General features: G+C 38.7%; 1 protein-coding gene across 1 annotated transcript in view; it reads left to right on the plus strand.

Moving 5' to 3' along the window:
* PDE6C (phosphodiesterase 6C) overlaps positions 1–20,906 on the plus strand; it is a 42,019-nt gene extending 21,113 nt beyond the window's left edge. Inside the window, exons 14-22 of the mRNA XM_039230252.1 lie at positions 294–403; positions 6,872–6,959; positions 13,693–13,793; positions 15,549–15,656; positions 15,788–15,851; positions 17,994–18,068; positions 18,181–18,264; positions 18,641–18,794; positions 20,845–20,906. Of these exons, the coding sequence (XP_039086183.1) occupies positions 294–403; positions 6,872–6,959; positions 13,693–13,793; positions 15,549–15,656; positions 15,788–15,851; positions 17,994–18,068; positions 18,181–18,264; positions 18,641–18,794; positions 20,845–20,906 (846 nt within the window). The remainder of the gene's footprint in view (positions 1–293; positions 404–6,871; positions 6,960–13,692; positions 13,794–15,548; positions 15,657–15,787; positions 15,852–17,993; positions 18,069–18,180; positions 18,265–18,640; positions 18,795–20,844) is intronic.
* Positions 20,907–22,014: the final 1,108 nt, after the last annotated feature.

Raw genomic sequence — 22,014 nt, forward strand, 5'->3', positions numbered from 1 at the left:
TTGGAATTCATGAACACAATCCTATAAATCCCAAACTTCCCTGTAGATGATGCCAGGGAACATGGGTGTCCCTGGGCACGTGGCCAGATTATCACTGTGACATTCACACACTTACCTCTTTAAAGGAAAATTGGGTTACCTGCTGGGTTTTGTAATTGCCCAGAATGAGCTGCAATACGCAAGAAATAAAGCCAGCTTGCTCTAAAAACACAGCAGGCTGTCTTCTCCTTTGCAGGCAAACTTGTTCAGAAGTGTATTTATCTAAGTAAATGCATGTACATATGTTTTTTTAGACAGGGAGACTAAAGAAATACTATACGGATCTTGAAGCCTTTGCCATGCTCGCTGCTGCTTTCTGCCATGACATTGACCACAGAGGCACCAATAATTTGTATCAGATGAAGTAAGTGATGTACTGATGACATCTGAAGGCACCTCGGGGGAGAAGAGAACTTGTCCCTGTCCCTCAGCCCTGTCAGCTCCTCTTAATCACGTTTAGGAATCTTGGGGCCATGTTCTGTTCCTTCTCAGCTTCAGCCTCATGATAATATCTGCTCTTTCTCCCTGGAAGCTTGCAGCCCCGCAGCACCCTTCCCCATGGGTTTCCAATTCCAGACGTGCCCTACACTATTCCTAAATGCCTTCACTCCTCCTTTCTTCAGCTTGGTTGTTCAGAGTATCAAATTCGTATATGAAAGTGCACCAGCCTTGGTGCACTTGTACACACCTGTGTGACCCCCAGCTTGAGCCAAAGGGTGTTTCTTCCTGGGCTCACTCCCCTCCACTCCCCTGGCTCTCCCCATCTCTCCTTCAGCTGGTTTTCACCTTATTCTCCTGCCCCAACAATGTGCAAACAGTAAGAGTGCAGGTTCTCAGCTCAGACAGATTTGGGTTCACAAGTCATTTAAACTTTGTAAGCCTCGACCTCCTCACCTGGAAAGAAAGAGTTATAATAATGATACCTAACAGGTAAGGTGGTTGTAAAGATTAAATGAGATCATATATATCAAGCATTTGGCTCATGGTAGCCTCTTGGCAGTAAAGAAATAATACGGACTATTATTATGTCACTGACACTCTTCACAATTCATCAGCAATGCCCGTGGCCAGCCTAGCTCCTTGATAATGGGTTTTAGCATGCCCTGTCTGCTTTAGATACCGAATCTTCAACTCTGACATACTAGCTACACATTTCCAGAGGCACTAGGCATTCTAGGGACAGCAAGCTTTGGAGTCTGGGCTTCTGGGGTCCAAACACTTCCTCGTTGAGGGAGCTTGGGGAAAGTCATTTTGTCGTTTTGTTGAGATTCCATTTCTTAATGGTAGAATGGGCACAATATTCAAAAACTTGTGGGAATCAAATGAAATTACATGTAGATGAAACTACATAGTTGGGTGCTAAAGAAAAATGTGCTCAATGAGTGAAGAACACATTGTGAGCAGCGACTTCTCACCTATGGGGCTTTGCCTTGAAAAGAGGACTGGCACTCTGGCTTCTGGCAAGGGACGTCTTCCTCCTGAGAGACTTGGCCCACGTTGGCCATTCTGCACCTTGCACACAAGTCTCCCAACAGTTGGGTCCCCTTTCTTTCTGCTGATCACTGGTGCATTAGCCAATTCAGGTCCAAAGGAGTTCACATTTATTGAGCCCCTATTGTGAGCTGATCCAGGCTAAGAATGTGACACTCATCATCTCATTTAATCTTTGCTATGCTCCACCTTTTACTGATGAAGAAACAAGCTCAAAAAGGTTAAGTATAACTTGCCTTACTTTAAAGGAAGTAGCCATATTGGATGGGGCATCTGGCCTCTAGTTTGCAGGAAGGATGCAGCCACAGTTGAGGTCTCTGCTCTGGTCTGGGATTCAGAGTCTGTATGATCCCCTTGTTCATCAACTAGGGGGCATGCTGACCTTCTCCCAGCAATTCTCCCTGTAGACTGGACAGTAGAAGTATGTGGCTGCGGAAGGCCTGGGACATGTGCACGTTTCCCCACCATGGGCACAGATGTGTTCCTGTTCCTGGCAGCTCTGCTACAACGCCATGACCAAACACCATCTTTCTGCTCACTGTCCTTCATTAGTGACACTCGATGAGTCTCTTCACATCCTTATTGTTCTGGAGGAATTGCTTAAGAGCCTACAAAGATATGGAGACATTACATTGGCAAAAGCAGTTCACAAAAAGGTTGAATAAAACAGAATTATAATTCTCATATTGATGGTTACAAATCAGGTCTCTGATGGTTACAAATCAGGTCTCTGCCTAGGGTGACATGAAGCGGCAGGGAGAGATGACTCCACTTCCTGGCTAGACCTTGTGCCCTTGGTCTGATTTCTTGTCACCAGCATGTCTGGCCCCCTTGGTTCTGGTTTCCCCCCTTATCCCCCAGCCCTAGCCTACCCTCTGACAATGCCCTAAAAACCTGACCATTTTCAAATTTCTGTTATTCCCTCCACTTCTCCTGTGCACTGTGTTCACTTCACTTTGCTAGCCAGTTTGTTTTCTGCTTCCCTCATTTCTAAGCTTATGATTTCTTTGTTCCATTCACCCCCTTTCCTTGTTTAGTTTCTCACCTCTCTTGTCTTTCTGCCTCTTTACTCTCCTCCGTCTTGTTCCTGAAGAAATACAGTTATCAGGACAAAAACACAAAGAAGTTTAGAATTTATCTCATCTCCCATCCAATGCAGACCTCTCCTCTACTGCCTTCCTCCCCATGTCCTTGAGTTCACATCTGATTTTTTTCCATAATGGTCCACAGGGCAGACAGCTCTATTTGTAGATGATTCTAATGGTTGGACGTTTCTCATGATATTGAACTGAAATTGGTCTGTCCCAGTTCAGGTCTCTGGCGGTGCTAGAATATGTGTAATTTCTCCGCCACAGGCCATTCCTTCATACTAAGGAGAATTATCACTCCCGCCTCCCCTCCCCGCCCCCCCCCAGCCTTTCCTGGTTGAACACACCTGGTTGCTTAAATCATTTCATATAGAACAGTTTCCACACATGTAATTTTATTTGTTATTCTGTGAATCCTGTCTGGTGTTTTTATGTCACTCTTTAAATGTGAGTGTTGGGGGGCGCCTGGGTGGCTTAGTAGGTTAAGCGTCCGACTTTCGCTTAGGTCATGATCTCGCGGTTCGTGGGTTCGAGCCCCGCGTCGGGCCCTGTGCTGACTGCCAGCTCAGAGCCTGGAGCCTGTTTCAGTCTGTGGCTCCCTCTCTCTCTGACCCTCTCCTGCTCACGCTGTCTCTCTCTCTCTCTCCTAGAAATAATAAAATTAAAAAAAATATTAAAAAAAAAATAAATAAATGTGAGTGTTGGAATTTAACACAATAATCCAGACAGGATCTTAAGTGGTTTAAATTTAATCTTTATTAAATTTCGTCTTCTTAATTTGATTCTTCATTCCACTTATTTGAAATCATCATTTGTCGTGCTCTGTCAGCCAGTGGATTATTTATTTTCTCCAGTTTTCTGTCATTGGAAAATTAGTCATGATTTCCATCAATATTCATTCAAGTCACTGATAAAGTTATGCATCAGGACAGGAGCAATGGTCTTGTTTTGGGGCCCAGGGCTGGAAATCTACTCCCAGTGTTGAAGATAGTCAATTAAGTACACTCATAGAGCTCTGCTGTTCTGGCCTGTACTGAAGATATCCTGAGGTGTCCTGTCAATTGCCTGGCTGGAATCCAGACACAAGAGGTCCCTGGCCTTCCACTCCTACCAGCTCTGTCACAGAAGGGTCCATAACGTCAACTTGGCACCATTTTCTCGTTCTAAACCTTCTCTGAAATTTCCTTGTGATTATTCTGTAAACGTTCACAAACTCCTAGTGATTATTCTGTAAGCATTCATAAACTCTGAAACAGTTTAAACTGTTAAGATAAAGGTCAATCTTCCTGTTCTGACATCTACAGATTGTGCCATTTTCTACTTCTTACATTTTAGGATAAAATTTGCCTGTACTCAGTCTTCAATCATTTCCTCCACCACCTCAGAATTCTCCAGAGAATACTGACAATGGTGCCCACCTGCCCCCGCCTCACCTCCCAACTACAATCCTCAAATTTCTTCAGGAAGTTGGGATGTTAATAGTCTACCATAAAAGAAACCCTTAGTGCTTCTTTATCAACACTGCTCCTTGCTGGAGTTCTAATTTTCAAAAATCATTCTTGGGGAATGTTCCAGAGAAACTGGTAGGTTGAAGTCAGGTCACACCATAATCTCTATTGCTTGAGTTTCTCTCCTTCGGTTAGTTTCACCCTGAGTGCCTGGACAGTGTCACAGTCTACACTAGTGATTTTCCATACTGCAAGCTTACTGTTGGCAGACATCCAAAACACAGAGAATTATTGATGGATGGTGTGATTTAAAATTTTTTCCCTCAATATCCCATTGAAACTTTTAATAACTTCTCTAAAATTTACTTTAAAAAATATACCTTGCCAAATTAATTTTCTCTCCAGATATGTATATACATATGTGTGTATGTATATAAATTCCTTTTTTTTTTTTTTACTGAACCATTTGTGAGTCAGTTGCAGACATCATGACATTTCACCCTGAAGTATTTCAGCATGTATTTCCTAAAATAGGGGAGACATTTGCCCATATAAACACAACATGATGATCACCCTCAGGAAACTTAGTGTTGGTAAAATACTATTACCTAATATAGAATGTTTACTCAAATTTTCCCAATTTCCCCAAAAATGTCCTTTAGAGCTTTCTTTTCTTCTGATTCAAGATCTATTCAAGGATTTCCCCCTTGCATTTGGTTGTCAAGTATTTTTAATCTCCTTTCATCTAGAATAGTCCCTCAACCTTTTCGTGTCTTTCTGGATATTGCCTTTTTTTGAGTCTATGCCGGTTCTTCTAAGGGAAAGCCCTCAATTTGGGTTTTCCCAATGGCTTCCTGATGAACAAATTTGGGGTAAACTTTTTTTAATATTATTTTCTTATTAAGTTTTTTTTTTGTATGTGAGAGAGAGAGAGAGAGAGAGAGAGAGAGAGAGAGAGAGAGAATGAGTGGGGAAGGGGCAGAGAGGGAGGGGGACAGAGAATCTGAAGCAGGCTCCATGCTGACAGCAGAGAGATGGATGCAGGGCTCAAACTCACAAACCATGAGATCTGACCTGAGCTGAAATCTAAGTCGCACACTTAATCAACTGGGCCACCCAGGCACCCCCAGGATAAACGTTTTTGGCGGACACTCTACATGGATGGTGTTGTGCCCTTCTCAGCTCATCAGGAGACCCATGAGGGCAATTTGTCCCATTATTTATGAGGTTTAGTTAAATTATTTATGGGTGATACCTAGGAGATCTCTTTATGTAAAGGTACATTTTCTCCTTTGCATTAATAAGTAATCTGTGAGGTATTATTTTGAGACTGGGTGTATCTCTAACTCCCAGAAAGCTTTCTCAATTGATATTTTTAAAACTAAAGGAATTAAAGATACTACTCCTTTTTGACTGGAATCAAGCTTTGATTTTTTAAAAAAATCTTCAGTGCTGACACAGAGTATGTATTTAAATATGTGCTAAAATTATGATCAATTGTAATATTGCTGAGGCATAATCTGATTGTTCCCAAACTGGAGCATTTGGTTTACCAGACTTGTTCGTGACCTGTTACTGTTTTCTCTACTCCCTAAAGTTCTGTTCTTGCTGAAATGAGATGAAACTTCTCTACGAAGGCTCCCACCCATATTTCTGATTTCTTCCTTCCTTCAAATTATGTATTCGCTCCATATTTCTATAACAAAGTCTTCACATTATCTGTGTAGGCCTTCGGCCTCAGCCTCTCTCCATTACTTCCTCTTTCTACCTTTTTATTTTCAAGTGCTTCCCTTTCCTCAAACAGGAAGATTTGAAGAAAGACAGGGCACCAAAGACTAAGGCCCCCCACTTATATAAAGCTGTGACCTAATCATTAACAAATGGGAACTTTAGGGGTGCCTGTGTGGCTCAGTCAGTTGAGCGTCAGACTTTGGATAGGGTCATGATCTCATGGTTCATGAGTTTGAGCTCCACGTTGGACTTGCTGTGGTCAGTGAGGAGCCAGCTTGGGATCCTCTGTCCCTCTCTCTCTGCCCCTCCCCTACTATCTCTCTCTCTCTTTCTGTGTCTCAGAAATAAAACAAAACAAAACAAAACAAAAAACAAATGGGAACTTTACCTTAAAACCTGTGTCCCTGTCTTTGAGGAGGAAAGAAATGATTGCTTTTTTATTTTGGTTCCTGGAAATTCTTAATAAATATTTTCCTTGCAAATGGTCTGTGGGACTTCAACAGATTTGTTACATATTCTGGAAGTCATAGGCCAACACCATAAGCTCTAGGGAACCTAAAGATTTTAAAGTTAATGATGCAGTGGATGAACCAGACTTCCTAATTTAAATAATTCAGTCATTTTATGCATTCAACAAATTAGGTTTTTTAAAGAATTTTTTTTAAAAGAGTGTATTCTCATGTTCTAAACCTAAAAAAATCTGTTCCAATATGTTACATTTTACAAGCATTAGAGAACAGGGAGAAAGAAGAAATGGAAAACATCCTCAGAGAGTAAAGACTCAGGGTGCCTGGGTGGCTCAGTTAGTTAAGCGATTGACTTTGGCTCAGGTCATGATCTCACAGTTTGTGGGTTCAAGCTCCTCACTGGGTTCTGTGCTGACAGATCAGAGCCTGGAGCCTGTTTCAGATTCTGTGTCTCCCTCTTTCTCTGCCTCTCCCCCACTCATGCTCTATGTCTCAAGAAATAAATTATAAAAAATTTCAAAAAAAAAACAGAGAGTAAAGACTCTATACTCTAAGAGTTTATGTGTATTTAAGCTACTAGAATTATGGCATATCCTCTTCCTCCTAGATCCACATCCCCATTAGCAAAGCTTCATGGATCTTCCATTTTGGAGAGGCACCACCTGGAGTACAGTAAGACTCTACTGCAGGATGAGGTATGTGAGCCTTTCCCAGGGGCAGCTCAGAAGCTCTGGATCAAAGCACCAACACACAGAAAATGCTTAGAAAGAGGATAGTCTTGAGTTGTGGCAGTTGGCAGTCTATACCCTCACTGAGGTCAATTGCTAGAAATCGCTATTTTGCAACAGTTTTTGAGCAACCAGGTTAGAAGGAGCTGAGACAGAAAAGAGCCATGGAAAGTCACAAAATGTCAGTGGGTCTGTGGAGACAGAAGCAAAACCTTACAGTGCACATGTGAGCGTTCTGTGTACCCTAATGTATATATCCATGGAAAGGGGAAAGGAGACCACGTAGCCAGTGATTTTCTTATTCATGGGGCACACGCTGTGAGGTACTGTCCATATCTTTGAGGAAGTCGAGCTTTGGTAGTGGAGGCAAGCATAAAATCAGGATACAAGACACAGACAGACAACTGCCATCAGACAGACAGAGGGAGATGCCACATTCAGGAGTGGGTGTGGCATGGGGAGCAGAGGGGCAGGGTCACCGACAGCTTTGTTCAGGAAGTGGCTTGAGCTTGGTCTTGAATCACTTGGATTTGCACATGTCATGTACTAACAACATTCCATAGGTGGTAGTCATTCTTCCTTTTATCACTTTTATTTAAGGGGTATATAGGCTTATGGAAAAGTTGTGGATACAATCTAGTTAGACTTAAAAAAAAATCTCTTGAGAACGTTCCAAACAAAAACTGATTAAATGAGTCTTATTAGATGGAGGGGAACACTTTTGTCATGCTCAGTTAGGAGAAATAAGTCCTTTGGGGGTGGAGCTTTTCTGTTTCTGTAATAATCTTTTATTAAAGTCTCAGGGAAGGAACATACAGAAATATGTCCAAATTTAGAGACACTATATCCTTTTAAGTAATGAAAAGCTAAGTGGAGAAATTTGTAAGGCAGAGGCACCAAGCTGAAAGGTGGAAAAAGAAAAAAAAGTACTTGACTGTGTTTTGTTTGTTTTTCAAGTTTATTTATTTATTTTTGAGAGAGAGCAGGAGTGAGGGCGGGGCAGAGAGAGAGGGAGAGAAAGAATCCTAAGCAGGCTCTGACTGGCAGCGTAGAGCCTGACTCAGGGCTGGATCTCACAAATTGTGAGATCATGACCTGGGCCAAAATCAAGAGTTGGACACTTAACCGACAGAGCCACCCAGGCGCCCCAATACTTGAGTGCTGTTAATCACCTGTGATTGATGACGCCCCAGAGAGAGGGATCCGGACCCAGTGCATCAGATTCACAACGCAGGTGTGTATAGGCTGTTAAAAACAGATCCTGGACTTCATTTCACACTTACTGATGGGCCTTGCTGGGATTTTGGCCCAGGAATCTGCATCTTTAATAAGAATGCTAATAATTCTGGTGGATAGCTAGGGCCTCTCCCTGTAGGGTTCATAACATAAAAATGATGGTAATATCTGTTCTATGAAAATTAAAGGAAGTGGAATTAAAGGTAATTTGGGAAGATAAGAGTAAATTGCTATTATTTAATTTTTTATGAGTCTTTGTTTTACTGGTTGGGACAATCTTACATTTTTTAATAAGAATTTTCTCCACTTTCCATAATCAGTGATTTCCCTGATTATGTGACACCACAAGCAGGTAGTTTCAAATATAGCTTATTATTTAATTTTATCTTTACCTACTGAAGCAAAATATATTTAAAAACTTCAGCCAAGGCATGCCTGGGTGGCTCAGTCTGTTAAGTGTCTGACTCTTGATCTCAGCTCAGGTCTTGATCTCAGTGTCATGAGTTCCAACAAATGTCTGGGTGGTACTCGTATCTCATATGTTTTTCCTTTCTGGGATTTAAGGGTTTATAATGGACTTGTGGTTTTCCATCCTAATTTTTTAAATGCTGTTTACTCTGGAGCCTAAACTGGTTTTGATGGCTACATAAAGGCTTATTATTCTTTCTAAAAACGTGTAGTGCATCTCAGTAATCCATACCACCTTGGCAAGGACCTGTCTACAATGCTATCCAATCTGCTAATTGTAGACTTATAAGGCCTGTAAATAGAGTCGCCAGGCAATGTAATCACAGAGATTTTTATGAGCAGACAAATGGAACGCTAAAAAAAAAAAAATGACTTTTCTTTGCCATCAGATATTCTTTTTACACTTTTGGGAGACAATACTGCTTTTATTTACTTTTTTTGTATAAAGAAAATATTTGCATTAAAAGCATTTAAATAAGGGAAATCCTCATGATTTATATAACAATTTTGGCATTTTGTGGTTGTTACTCAGACATTTTGTTCTGTATATTATGAAGCTTTGACTTAAAATGTCATTAGATCCTAGTAGATTGGGTTTCCCTGTTCTGAGGATTAAGAACCACCTGTATTCCAAAGCAGACAGCAGTCAACTTTTTCACCTGAGTGAATAGGTGGAAAGCTTGCTAGTCAGATAAGAGAGAGTATACATTTTAATGCTATAATGTATTTTAGAAATGACAAAAAAAAATTGGCTCAGCATAAATAACAGAACCCTGTTATTATTCCAAACACTTCTTGACAGAGTTTATGATAATCTTATTTATGCTGTTTCATACCTATTCCATCTTGTAAAAGGAGTGAAGAAGCAATGAAATATCCAGTGTATGGTCACAGGAGTCATGAACACGTTAGCAATCTCCTCCACGGGTGTCACAGGTACCACACTGAGGACTAGAACAGCCTATATGTTCTCCTGCCTCACCTCACCAGGAAGCTCTATCAGGATGAATTGGAGTCATTCCTACCTATTTGGATGTACTACTGGGAATTTATATGTTTAATAGTAGGAGAGAACAAACACAGAGTCTTTCTGTGGGCCGATGAAACCAGATGGGCAAGTGGGGGCCCCGCCGGAGTGAGCTGCGATGTGGCCCCCTCTCTTGTTGTGTTGTGCCTGTCCCTACCTCAGGTTTTCCACACAAACCTCAGGAAAACAAATGGAATGTTACACACGTCTATGTCCTCAAAATAGTGGTTGTAAAAATTACACTTGCTCACTATGAAAACTCAATGACAGGTAAAAATTCAAAAATAAATATAAAAAATTCATTTCAAATCCTATTACTCAAAAATAGCTATTTAATTAACACCTAATGAACTTCACTGCAGCCACCCTGTGAATGTATGCAGGCAGGATGGAGAGAAACAACTTTAGAAAAATTGGATCATACTATTCAAGCTTTTTTTTTAAAGTCAGAATTATGATTTTTTTTTAATTCTTAAAATATTTATTTGAGAGAGAGAGAGAGAGACAGAGAATGAGCAAGGGAGGAACAGAGAGAGAAAGAGAGAAACAGAACTTGAACCTGAAGCAGACTCCAGGTTCTGAGCTGTCAGCACAGAGCCCAATGCAGGGCTCAAACTCATGAACCATGAGATCATGACCTGAGCCAAAGTTGGATGCTTCACAGACTGAGCCACCCAGGTGTCCCAGAGAGTTATTTTTTTAATGTTTATTTATTTTTGAGAGAGAGAGAGAAAGAGATAGGGGGTGGGGAGAGTCAGAGAGAAAGGGAGAAACAATCTGAGGCAGGCTCCAGGCTCTGAGCTGTCAGCACAGAGTCTGACACAGGGCTCAAACTCACGAACCATGAGATCATGACCTGAGCCAAAGTTGGACACTTAACTGACTGAGCCATCCAGGCACCACAAGATATACTGGTTCTTAGAGCCCTCTAAAATGAATAACAGAGGACTATGAGAAATTGTGAAAAACCATAGCTCAGCATTTAGATGTTTGGTATTTTTAGACTGTATTAACTTTATACTATCTACTAACTCCCTGCTATGAAACATGAAACAATTAAAATACTTCTACTGCTTCCCACGTCTTCACCTCCATTTTGTAAGGTATTTATTATCATTAGTATTTTTTACGATTATATATCCAAAAATTCACATGCTGCTTGATAATTTTCATAGTTGTTTATCCTTTAAATTTTTTTTAATGTTTATTTTTCTGAGAGAGAGAGAGAGAAAGACAGAGTGTGAGTAGGGAGAGGGGTAGAGAGAGAGGGAGACACAGAATCTGATGCAGGCTCCAGGCTGTCAGCAAAGAGCCTAAGGCGGGGCTCAAACCCACTAACTGTGAGATCATGACCTGAGCTGAAGTCAGACACTTAACTAAGCCACCAGGTACCCCATCCTTTTTTTTTTTTTTTAAATTCCCAGTTAGTTAACAGCATTATATGTTTCAGGTGTACAATAAATACAGTGATTTGACACTTCCATACCCACCCAGTGCTCATCACACCTGCACTTCTTAATCCCCATCATCTATTTAACCTGTCCCCTGACACACCTCCCTACTGTTAACCATCAGTTTGTTCTCTGTAGTTAAGAGTCAATTTCTTGGTTTGTCTCTCTTTCTCCCTTTCTCTTTTTCCCCTTTGCTCATTTGTTTTGTTTCTTAAATTCCACATATGAATGAGATCATATGGTATTTGTCTTTCTCTGACAGACTTATTTTGCTTAGCATAATATTCTGTAGCTCTAACACAATTGTTTATTCTTAATTCTACATTTAAATGGGCCCACTACTTACAATCAATCCTTTAATTATGGTTTCTCTATTCCTGTGTATCTTATTTTGACTCACCTCTTGATTGACTAGATTTTTGTCAAATGGTAGTTTTTCCAAGAGGGTCTAATCTAAATACATATTTAAGAATACCTGTTTGTTACATTTGTTTTTGAAGATCAGTTCGGCTGGACATAAAGTCTTGTGTCACACTTTTTCTCAGAAATTGGAGGATATTGCTTCACTGTCTTTTGGCATTGAAGTGTTGCCCTGAAAAGGTATATATGGCCAATCTTGTTGCCTTACCTGTGACTTGCTTTTCTACATAGATGCTCATCTGATACTTAATTCTTCATATTTTAGTAATGTCATTTGATGTCTTGGTGTTATCTTATATTTTTTCCAGCTCTGATCGCTGGCTCTGCCTTAGCTTACTAAAAAAAAAAAAAAGGTGTATGTATATTACTCAATTTGTTCCCAAAAGGTTTTAGTGGAACCTTCAAAAATACATATTAAGTTAAAAAATAAAATGAGCTACTTGTAAAAATGAAACTAAGATGAAGCCATAGTAAAGGCCCAAAATGTGTACAGTGAAAGGGACAAGATATGGGCCACAAATTTGGTCAAAAGCTTTCTAGTAATTAATATAAATCAGAAGCAGGATTTTCAATATGAATCTATATCTATAGATTAAAAAGAAACCACTCAGGGGTACCTCGGTAGCTCAGTTGCTTAAGTATCCATGTCTTGATTTGAGCTCAGGTCAAATCACCTGTAGGGCTCTGTACTGACAATGAGGAGCCTGCTTGGGATTCTCTCTCTGCAGCTGTCTCTGCCCCTCCCACATTCGTGCACATGCATGCTCTCTCAAAATAAATAAATGAGCGTTAAAAAGAAAAAACTACGTAGAAACTCTTCTTTTATGATCCTTAGATATGAAAGAAAAAAAGAGAAAATAAAAAGTTTAGAATTAAGACAGGATTTTCAGTTTGCAGACTTATCCATGTTTTTAGATGAATGTCAAAATGAATGAGGAAAAAAGATAAGAATGCAATCTGGGTATATATATGTATTTCATGACCATCAACTTCATGTGGCAAAACCACTATATATCTATCCTTTGGCCTGTATGCCTAAAATGATTTATTTGGAATATGAGACCTTTTTCAAATGATACATATTATTATACTACTATTAAATATGCTTCCATACATCAGTGGTTATTCAGTGTAGTTTGTTGCTTAAAAGAATGTAATCATCAAAATGATACATATTGGAATATGAAACCATTTAAAAACCAGTATCAAGGGATGCCCTGGGTGACTCAGTTAGTTAAGTGTTCGACTTTGGTTCAGGTCATGATCTCACAGTTTGTGGGTTTGAGCCTTGCCATCAGGCTCTGTGCTGACAGTTCAGAGTCTGGAGCCTGCTTCAGAGAGAGAGAGAGAGAGAGAGAGAGAGAGAGAGAGTGTGTGTGTGTGTGTGTGTGTCTCTGCCCCTCCCTCACTCTTGCTCTCTCAAAAATAAATAAAAAACATTATATACATATATATATAATATATATATAAAACACCAAATTTACTCTTGTTTTCTAGTACACTATTAAGTTGATCCATATGTGAAGAGATTATTAGTGAGAAACTCTTCGAAGGAAGTCTAGTTGTTTGTAAAATACAATGGCAAGAAAACATTTTAAGAACAACTTGAGAGATTTCATTATTTTTCCCATATATATGAGTACTAATATAATTTATAGTTTCTGAAAGTTTTACAGCAACTTCTTTGATTACTCAAAAATTATCTGGTGGATAATTCAGCATGTCTAATATCTGGATGTACCAGATAGTCTTTATTAAATCTCCTCAGTTAATTCAAGCAAAATTTAAGTCTACTGTTACATTTTTAAGTGATCCTGGAAGAAAACACTTTTATTTAGTCCCAAAACTTATATATACTGATAATATGAATATTTGCTAATAGTATCTACTTTTATAGTTTAAATTACTTTACTCAAAGTAGACTGGTAACTTAATCCAAGAGAAAAGCTGAAAACAAAACAAAACAAAAAGTGAGAGAAAGACCTAGTTTTTCATCTCTCTATGCTAATAATCCTTATTTTGTTAAACATAGTTTGGTTTATTTGTTGAGCCAAGGCAAATTAATTATTGCACTTTATTGTGAATTTGTATCTTACAGAGTTTAAACATCTTCCAGAATCTAAATAAACGCCAATTTGAAACAGTTATTCATTTGTTTGAAGTTGCAATAATAGCAACTGACCTGGCCTTATATTTCAAGTAAGTACAGAAGTCCCCTAATCTATGTGTTTCTGCCTCACATAAATGATCCGCTGCATTCAAGTCAAAAGGCATTTATTCACACACTGGTTATTCATTTTCCTTTTGGATCATCAGTAGAACACCCTCAAGGTACTGATAGTGAGTTTACTAGATATCTTAAAACACATTTTTAAAAAACTAAGTCCTGATGTCCATTAGTGTGTTATCTGAAGAAGTCTGAGGAATGCACAGCAAGGTTGATGCACCTGCCTGAAGAGTGATGCCCCAAAGCCTGTGAGGATTTTGTCCCAGTGGGGTCCTCATGGTCCAGAGTCTGGTATTAGAGTTGCAGGCTCAGACATCTGATTCTGCTGAGACTCGGAGCTAAAAAAAAAAACCTTGGCAATACTGGTGCACATAAACCAAACTCACATAATTCTGAGTTATGTACAGCAGAATGCTATAATGGTAATCATCATAATGACCAAGGAGACCAGGTACTCCAAGCCTCTGCCCATTTTCTTGTCAGCGAAATATAGAGTTACTTGGTGAAAATGGATTAGAACTAGGTGAACTAGTTATAATATCCAACTATTTAATAACTTAAATGGGTAGTATCAAATTGTGCCTCTCTGATCCTTCTTAATTAAAAAATTATTTAATAGTTTGAAGATGAAGATACTTGGAATAATATAATTGATAACCAAATATCCATGACCCAGATTCAACAAATGCTAAGATGTTGTCACACCTGAGATTTTTTTTTTTAAAGGAAAAAAAGTAATGCAATTGAGCCATCCCACCCCACTCCACCACAAAAACTCCTCCCTTCTCCCTCACAGACATCATCATCCTGATGCTGATGTGTATTCATCCTTTCTATCCACGTTTTCATATGGTATTGTTATGTGTGTTCTAAAATTTTCCATAAATGGCTTCATCTCCTACATACTTTTCTGCAACTTGCTTTTTCATGCAACATGTTTTAAAGATTTACCTTGGTGGTAAACGAAGATCCAGTTCATTTGTTTTAACTGTATATTCAGCTTTGTGAACATGCCATAATTAATTTAGCCGTTCTTCTATTCATGGACATTTAGATTTCCAACTTTTCGATATTGTTGGCAATACCACATCGTATGTCCTTGCACGCACATGAGAGTTTCTCTGAAGTATGCACCTAGAAACGGGATTGCGACAAGATTTGCAAATCTTTAGTTTTATGCGCCATTGCAAAGTTGTACTCCTGAGTAGTCTTCCCAATTTAAACTCCCACCAGCAGTGTGCAACAATTCCTGTTACCCCTCTTATGGATTACCTTTGATCTGGGCATGCTTACATCCGTTTACTTGTTTATCTTGTTAATTTGAGAGTGAGGTGGCTTCTTATTGATGTTCAAATTTGTATTTTCTTGTTTACCAGTGAGGTTGAGTATCTTTTCATGTATTTTAGGTTCTAATTTTTTGTTTCTTTTATGCATTACATCTCATCACAGACTGTGGCCTTTATGTTTATGTTATAATCTCTGTAGCTTTAATGTATTCAAGTTTACTAATTTTTTTTTCCCTTTCTGTGGCTTGTAGTTTTTCTGTCCCTTTCTGTGCCAAGGGTTAACAGCTATTCCCTGTTTTCTTACCCCTTGACCACTTAGATCCACTATGTACACATCTGATGCAAAGTAGGAACTTTAACTCTGAAAAGCACATATTAAAGGCACTTTTTTAAATCTCTGGTTTATATGTTAAAATTCTTGCACAGCTGTATCTTTTTTAGGAAGAGAACCATGTTTCAAAAAATTGTTGATGCCTGTGAAAAAATGGAAACTGAGGAAGAGGCCATTAAATATGTAACCACTGATCCAACCAAAAAAGAGGTTATAATGTGAGTAGTCAGAATTTTATTCCTCTTTTGGCCAAAAACAAAACAACAACAACACAAAAACAAAACAAAAAACAAACAAAAAACTTATGTTTTATGTCTTTCTATTTTAACAACTTCTGTTTTCTTCTAAGGGCAATGATGATGACTGCATGTGACTTGTCAGCTATAACCAAACCCTGGGAGGTACAAAGTCAGGCGAGTATGGTTACATTTACTTTTCTGTCACATTCTTAGGTATGGTCTAGGTCCCATGTAAGAGTGAATGTGAAGATTCTGGCAATCTCAAAACTGTATTATAGGTAGCAATTTATATGACTATATATTTTGTACACAATTATATTTCATTACCCTGGAACAAACAATCAGTTTATAATTTAAAAAGAAAAAACCTTGAGAAGTTAAAACAAAAATAAAATGTTCCCTGTTGGACCTCTGTTAATGAAGAAAAGCAAATAGCTTTCAAGAGCTCACAAATGTCAATAACACAATAGGTCATTTGGTTAGGCCCCAGAACAAGGCAAAGAGAAGGGACCTTGGAAAGAAATACTTTCTGCAAAGAATTCCTCATCATTGAACAGGCTGCAAGAATTATATAAAATTATTCAGGGAATGCCTGAGTTTTAAGTAGAGATAAATCAGCACAGGACAAGATGAATCTCAGTGCCTTCTCTGTCTGGGGTGGTTTTGCTCCGACAGCCTCTTCTTCACTGTGCTATCAGTTATTACAAGGCACCATCTGTAGTAAGTTCATGCTTCAGGATGCCTTCCCAGGAAGTTCTTTGCCAACCTTGGGTAGTGGGAGTGAGGAGCCACTAGTTTACTACTTGTTTCTTACGAACTGGATGAAAGAAACTTCTCATTTTCTCTCAGTGACATTTAGGAAAAACCCTAAGAAGAAAGGCCAGAATTCACTGGGTTCAACTATAAATGTGCGTTGTATTAGTAAAGACAGAATAATTGGAACCATAAAATCCCAAACCATACACTGGTGCTCCCCCACCCTGATGTGCCTGCTCTTCCTCCTTTATTCTTTATCTGCACAGTCACCCTGGCCAGCAACCTGGGCCTTGCTTGAAGTTCATCTCCCCCATTCCGGCCCGTCACCCTTGCCACAGCCTCAGGTCAGATACCCTCTGTCTTCCATCAGCTCTGTGGTGGCAGGATCCTCCTGAGTTATCCTCCCTCATCCTGAACTGCCCAGCCTTCCTCTGAGCTGCTGCTGGGTTTATTTATAAAGAGTTCTGCTCAGCCACTCCTGTGCTTCAAAGCCTTCTAAATTAAATTCCCCATTGCCAGAGGTTTTCAAGCTTTCTTAAAAAAAAAAAAAAAAAAAAAAAAAGCAGTCCATTTCCTGCTCCCCCACGTCCCACAAAAAGTTGTACAAAGATCACTTTATAGAAAAGAAAAAAACAAAGTTACTTTTGCTTAAATCTCTCTTGGCCCCCACCTGCCCGGGCATCTAGTGCATCCTGGAGGAACTCTACGGCTCCAAGAATAAGCATCAGTGGTCTAGAGAATCAAACTTCCTAATAAAGCTCACATGGCCTGTCCCCACCATTTTTCCTGTAATTACCAGATTATTTCCTGTAATTCTCTCCCCTTTACTACCTCACACTCTAAGCTCTGTATGTTCAATTTTAACTCAGCAGATAGTCTGCTTCTCCTCTTGACCTAAAACTACTATTCATCCTTGATGATACAACAGAAATGCAAGCTCCTTATGAAACTCCTCTTTACTCCCTTCTTGATCCACAGCACTTCCTCATGTAACTGTCTCTACTAGACTGTGAACATCTTAGAGAAAAAGGTCACACCTGAGTTGGGTTCACGCCAATGAAAGGGAGCTAGCAGATAATCATAAAACGAGATACATATTAGGGTTTTAAAAAAGCTATATAAATTTTCCCTCAATGTCCTCATATCATAATCAAGTAAAGCTGTGTTCCAATCTGTGTGCATGTGCGTGTACATGCAGACGCATGCTAGATGCTAAGAGACAGCAGGACAAGAGGAGGACATGGGATGATTTAGAGCTTGAAGCAAAATGTAATGGAACTAAACATTCTCCCATCCCCCCTTTCTATTGTTGAGAGGTGGTGGCGATAGCAAATAGGAGACAGGTGCTCAAAGAATGGGCCTACGACACTGAAGTCCGAAGAGGAACTCCCCTTTCCCATTTCAATATAATCTGTAGATGACATCGTTTCAATACCAAAGATGTGACAATACCTCAAACATTAATATATACACTATCCTTAAATGTCACTCATACTGATAAAATGTAGATTCTCTACTAATAAGTCACTTTCATGAACTGAGTCTTATTCTTACTTGCAGGTGGCACTTCTGGTTGCAAATGAATTTTGGGAACAAGGAGATCTGGAGAGGACTGTGCTGCAGCAACAGCCTATTGTAAAGACTCTGACATAAAAATGCACTGCTTATTACAAATTGATACAAATCAGTCTCTTTTGTTCACTGAATCTTAGAGAACTATCCTTAAAGAATGTATTTCTCTTTCTAGCCGATGATGGACAGAAACAAAAAAGATGAACTACCCAAACTTCAAGTTGGATTTATTGATTTTGTTTGTACTTTTGTATATAAGGTAAGTAAACAAACTGAGTAAAATATATAATAATCTGGACAAGGGTGTTTCTTTCAAACTGTTACCAAAATCAAGTCTCCCACATGGAAAACCATTAGGGGTGTCCTTGTTTCTCCAAAGTGGCTTGAGGAATTATCCTAATCTCTCATTCAGGGGTGGAATAAAAATTAAGAGAACTCAGAAGTGAGCACATTGAACAGACCCAGACATACTTAGAAAACGGCACCTGTCTTTCTTGTTTCCAAGGCCCTGAGTTAGGCTCATCCTAGCAGCTCTGAGCATTGTAATACTTCCTTACAGTTCCTTTTCTGCATATGATCCTAAGTACTGAAAATCAACTATGATTTAATAGTTTCTGACCTAAAATTCTCTTTAGGAGTTCTCACGGTTTCATAAAGAAATTACACCAATGCTGAACGGTCTTCAGAATAACAGAATAGAATGGAAATCCCTAGCTGATGAGTACGATGCAAAGATGAAGGTAGTTGAAGAGATGAAAAAGCAAGAAGAAGGAAACACGACTGCAAAAGGTTAGATGGAATCTGTTTTTGCTCATTGTAAAGTAGGCAAAAGTCAGGCTGAGCTTAATCTCAAGAGACAAAACCATAAAATGTAAATGCAAACAGGGGACTTGCTTTCCCAGTAATAATAAATTGATTAATGCTTTTCAGAGATTTTTCTTCCCCCAGAATAAGACCTTATGAATAATTCCGGGAGCAATTGATGAGTCCAGCTGAAGTATGGGTTGGGGCTAGTGTTCTTTATCTACTCTAGTAGGTGGCTCCTGAGTCCCTCCACGGACTACTGAGTTTTTAGAAATACAAAAGTCATGGGACCAGTGGGACCAGGGTTAGGAGAGAAAAACAATTTTAGTCCTAACATTATGCATTCGCTAGAAGGCTTTGGACAATTTGCTTAACCTCTCTTAGCTCAAAATTATTCTCTATATGAGAAGATTTTACAGATCTCCAGCCTCCCTCCCAGTCTTAAGGAAGCCCTACATGAAAGTAAAGCTGGACAACTGAATTGGGTGACTTGAGGCTGTGCCTCAACTGTCCCCATATAGTGCTGTTTTTCCCGATGAAATTCCTACTTCTAAAGTCACTGTTAGATTTAACATTATCTTCAGAAAGCCACTGTTAAAATGCTTAGGATCAACTATGAGTTTATCAGATGACTCAAATCAAATGTCATCTTGAAATTGGGATGTTAATGCCATGATTTTGTATTTTGTCTTGACAGCACACAAAAGATTTTGTAAGAAATTCTTACTGTTTAGCAAAAAAATCATCTCTTTCCGGAAGAGCCTTGTAAAGCAAAAGATATGACATGCCTTTTAGATGGTTCTATTGTTTTTAGTGGTATTTTTTAAAATTCATGGAGGGAGAAACTATTTTGCTTACAAGGTTAAGGATGTCCTTCAACGGAATAAAAGGAGTTTATGACTTTTTGATATTCATTCAGCAATGTATTTATTGGGTGTCTACTCTGTACAAGGCCCTGTGCTAGGCAGGGCCTGGGGAAGGTTAGGGTCCTTATCTCACAGAGCATACCACCTGGTAGGGGAGCTAGACATTAAACCAATAAGTGAACAATTGATTATCTATCTATAACCAGCAGAGGCTGCACAGGGGAAGGCTTTCCTGAAGAAGGATGCTTAAGCTAAACTCTGAAGACGGTAGGCTTTGGCTAAGCAAAGAAAGGAGGTGGGGTTGGGGAGGAAGTGAAAGAACAGAATATGCACAGAGGCCTTGAAGTGGAAATAAGCCTAGTGCAATTGTAGAACTCAACACTGGTGTAACGGGAGTCTGGGAAACTGGTAAGACAGTTCTGCAGGGAAGTGTGGCCTTAAGGGCCTTGCTTGAGGATCCGGCCACTACAGGACCTAAGGGGACTCACTAAAGAGCTTTAAATGGGAAAACAATAAGATCTGATTTGCACTTCAAAAAGATAACAAAAATGGTAAATTTTACTATGCGAGTGAAAAGCAAAGATATTTCTTAGTACAAGTAAATTTAATAATTAACTCAATTTTGCACTGAGTGTTATGTAGAAACTAATTTGACAATAAACTATTTGTAAAAAAAAAAAAAAAATTAAAAAAAAAAATAATTAACTCAATTTTATGAACAGGATATCAGGTTAAGTGGCACCTGACATTTTCTTTTAGTATTCAGTATACTGGATATGGATCTTCTATACTTTATTTGTATAAAAATTACTTCTGAACTTTCCTGCTACCCTGAAAAGTCTGTGACCTAAGAACATAATTTTGTACCCTCAGGCAACAACATTTGTGCCTTGCACAGAGCAACAACTCAAGATTCCCAGATAGTGCAGATCAGTGGTTTCCTTGAGAACCAGCTGTTAATTGGTTAATCATTTATTAGATTTTGTTTTTTAAAAGCACCAATCCTGAACATGAGTTCACGTTTTTAAATTATCAAACCCCTGGTACTTGTTATAAGTTAAAACTATTAATTAGGCTATAAAGTTGATACTAATGTCATGAGAGTGTCAGAATAAAAATACTCTGGGTCCACTGATTCCCAAAACTACTGTTTTTCTTGTTTCTACTAGCCACAGAAGATTCAGGAGGTGGCAGTGATGACAAAAAGTCCAAAACATGTCTAATGTTGTAATATAATCCAACTGGTCTAAACTTCAATTACTTTTTCTACTTTTGAAGAAAAACAGAAAACATGAAAAAATACTTCAGCAAATTTCATTCAGCAAACCACAAACTAACAGAGTAAACGGATCTACAGATAAGCCACCCTTGTGACCACCAAAAGAAAATCTATCGCTAGCATGAAAACCCTGAGGGCAAAATAAAGTTCAACAAAAGTGGAAAATACAAGATGAAAATAAGTGCATTTTTGGTGCCAATTTGTTTTAAATTAAAAATATACAATCCTGTAACCAGTCACAAATTCTTTTTTTAAAGTTTCTTATTAACAGTATTCATTTGCTAGGGATACCATAACAAAATATCAGACTGGGTGGCTTGAACACCAGGAATTTATTTTCTTACAGTTCTGGAGCCTCCAAGTCCAAGATCAAGTTGTCGGCAGGATTGGTTTCTTGTGAGGCCTCCTTCCTCTTAGCTTGTAGACAGTCATCTTCTCCCTGTATCCTCACAAAGTCTCCCGTCTTGTGTGTCTGTGTCCTAATCTCTTCTTATAAGGACACAGTCATATTGGATTAGGGCCCATTCTTATAATCTCAGTTACTCCAATAACCTCTTTAAATACCCTATCTCCAAATATAATCACATTCTGAGGTACTGGTAGGTTGAATTTCAACATGAATTTTTTTGGGGTGGACACAATTCAGCCCATAACATTAATAATTGTAATTCACACCTCAAATTCCTTCCTAAATCAAAAATCTCTCAACAACATGTCTTAAAAGTAAATACAGTACAGAAATTATAATGCCTGTAAGTAGTATATGGAAAATAAAATACCAAATGTTATTCTATCTGAAATGCTATCATCTATTTCCTCTTTTTATCCTTGACCATGGAATGGTGAAGACCACACCCACTTTTGGCAATCTATAACAGAGATAGCTATAACAATCTATAACAGTCTTCAACAGAGATTATTTTAAGAAAATGATTACTATAACTATGTACTAGGCATTCTAAATTATTGATTTGTCAAGAGAAACTAAGGACAATCAACTACTTCTACTATATGGTGTACATCAATCAAATTAAAAATGTATGAACTTCAAATATTTTGT

This window comes from Hyaena hyaena, unplaced genomic scaffold (assembly GCF_003009895.1).
Source record: "Hyaena hyaena isolate Hyena2069 unplaced genomic scaffold, ASM300989v1 scaffold_44, whole genome shotgun sequence".
NCBI classification, from domain to species: domain Eukaryota; kingdom Metazoa; phylum Chordata; class Mammalia; order Carnivora; family Hyaenidae; genus Hyaena; species Hyaena hyaena.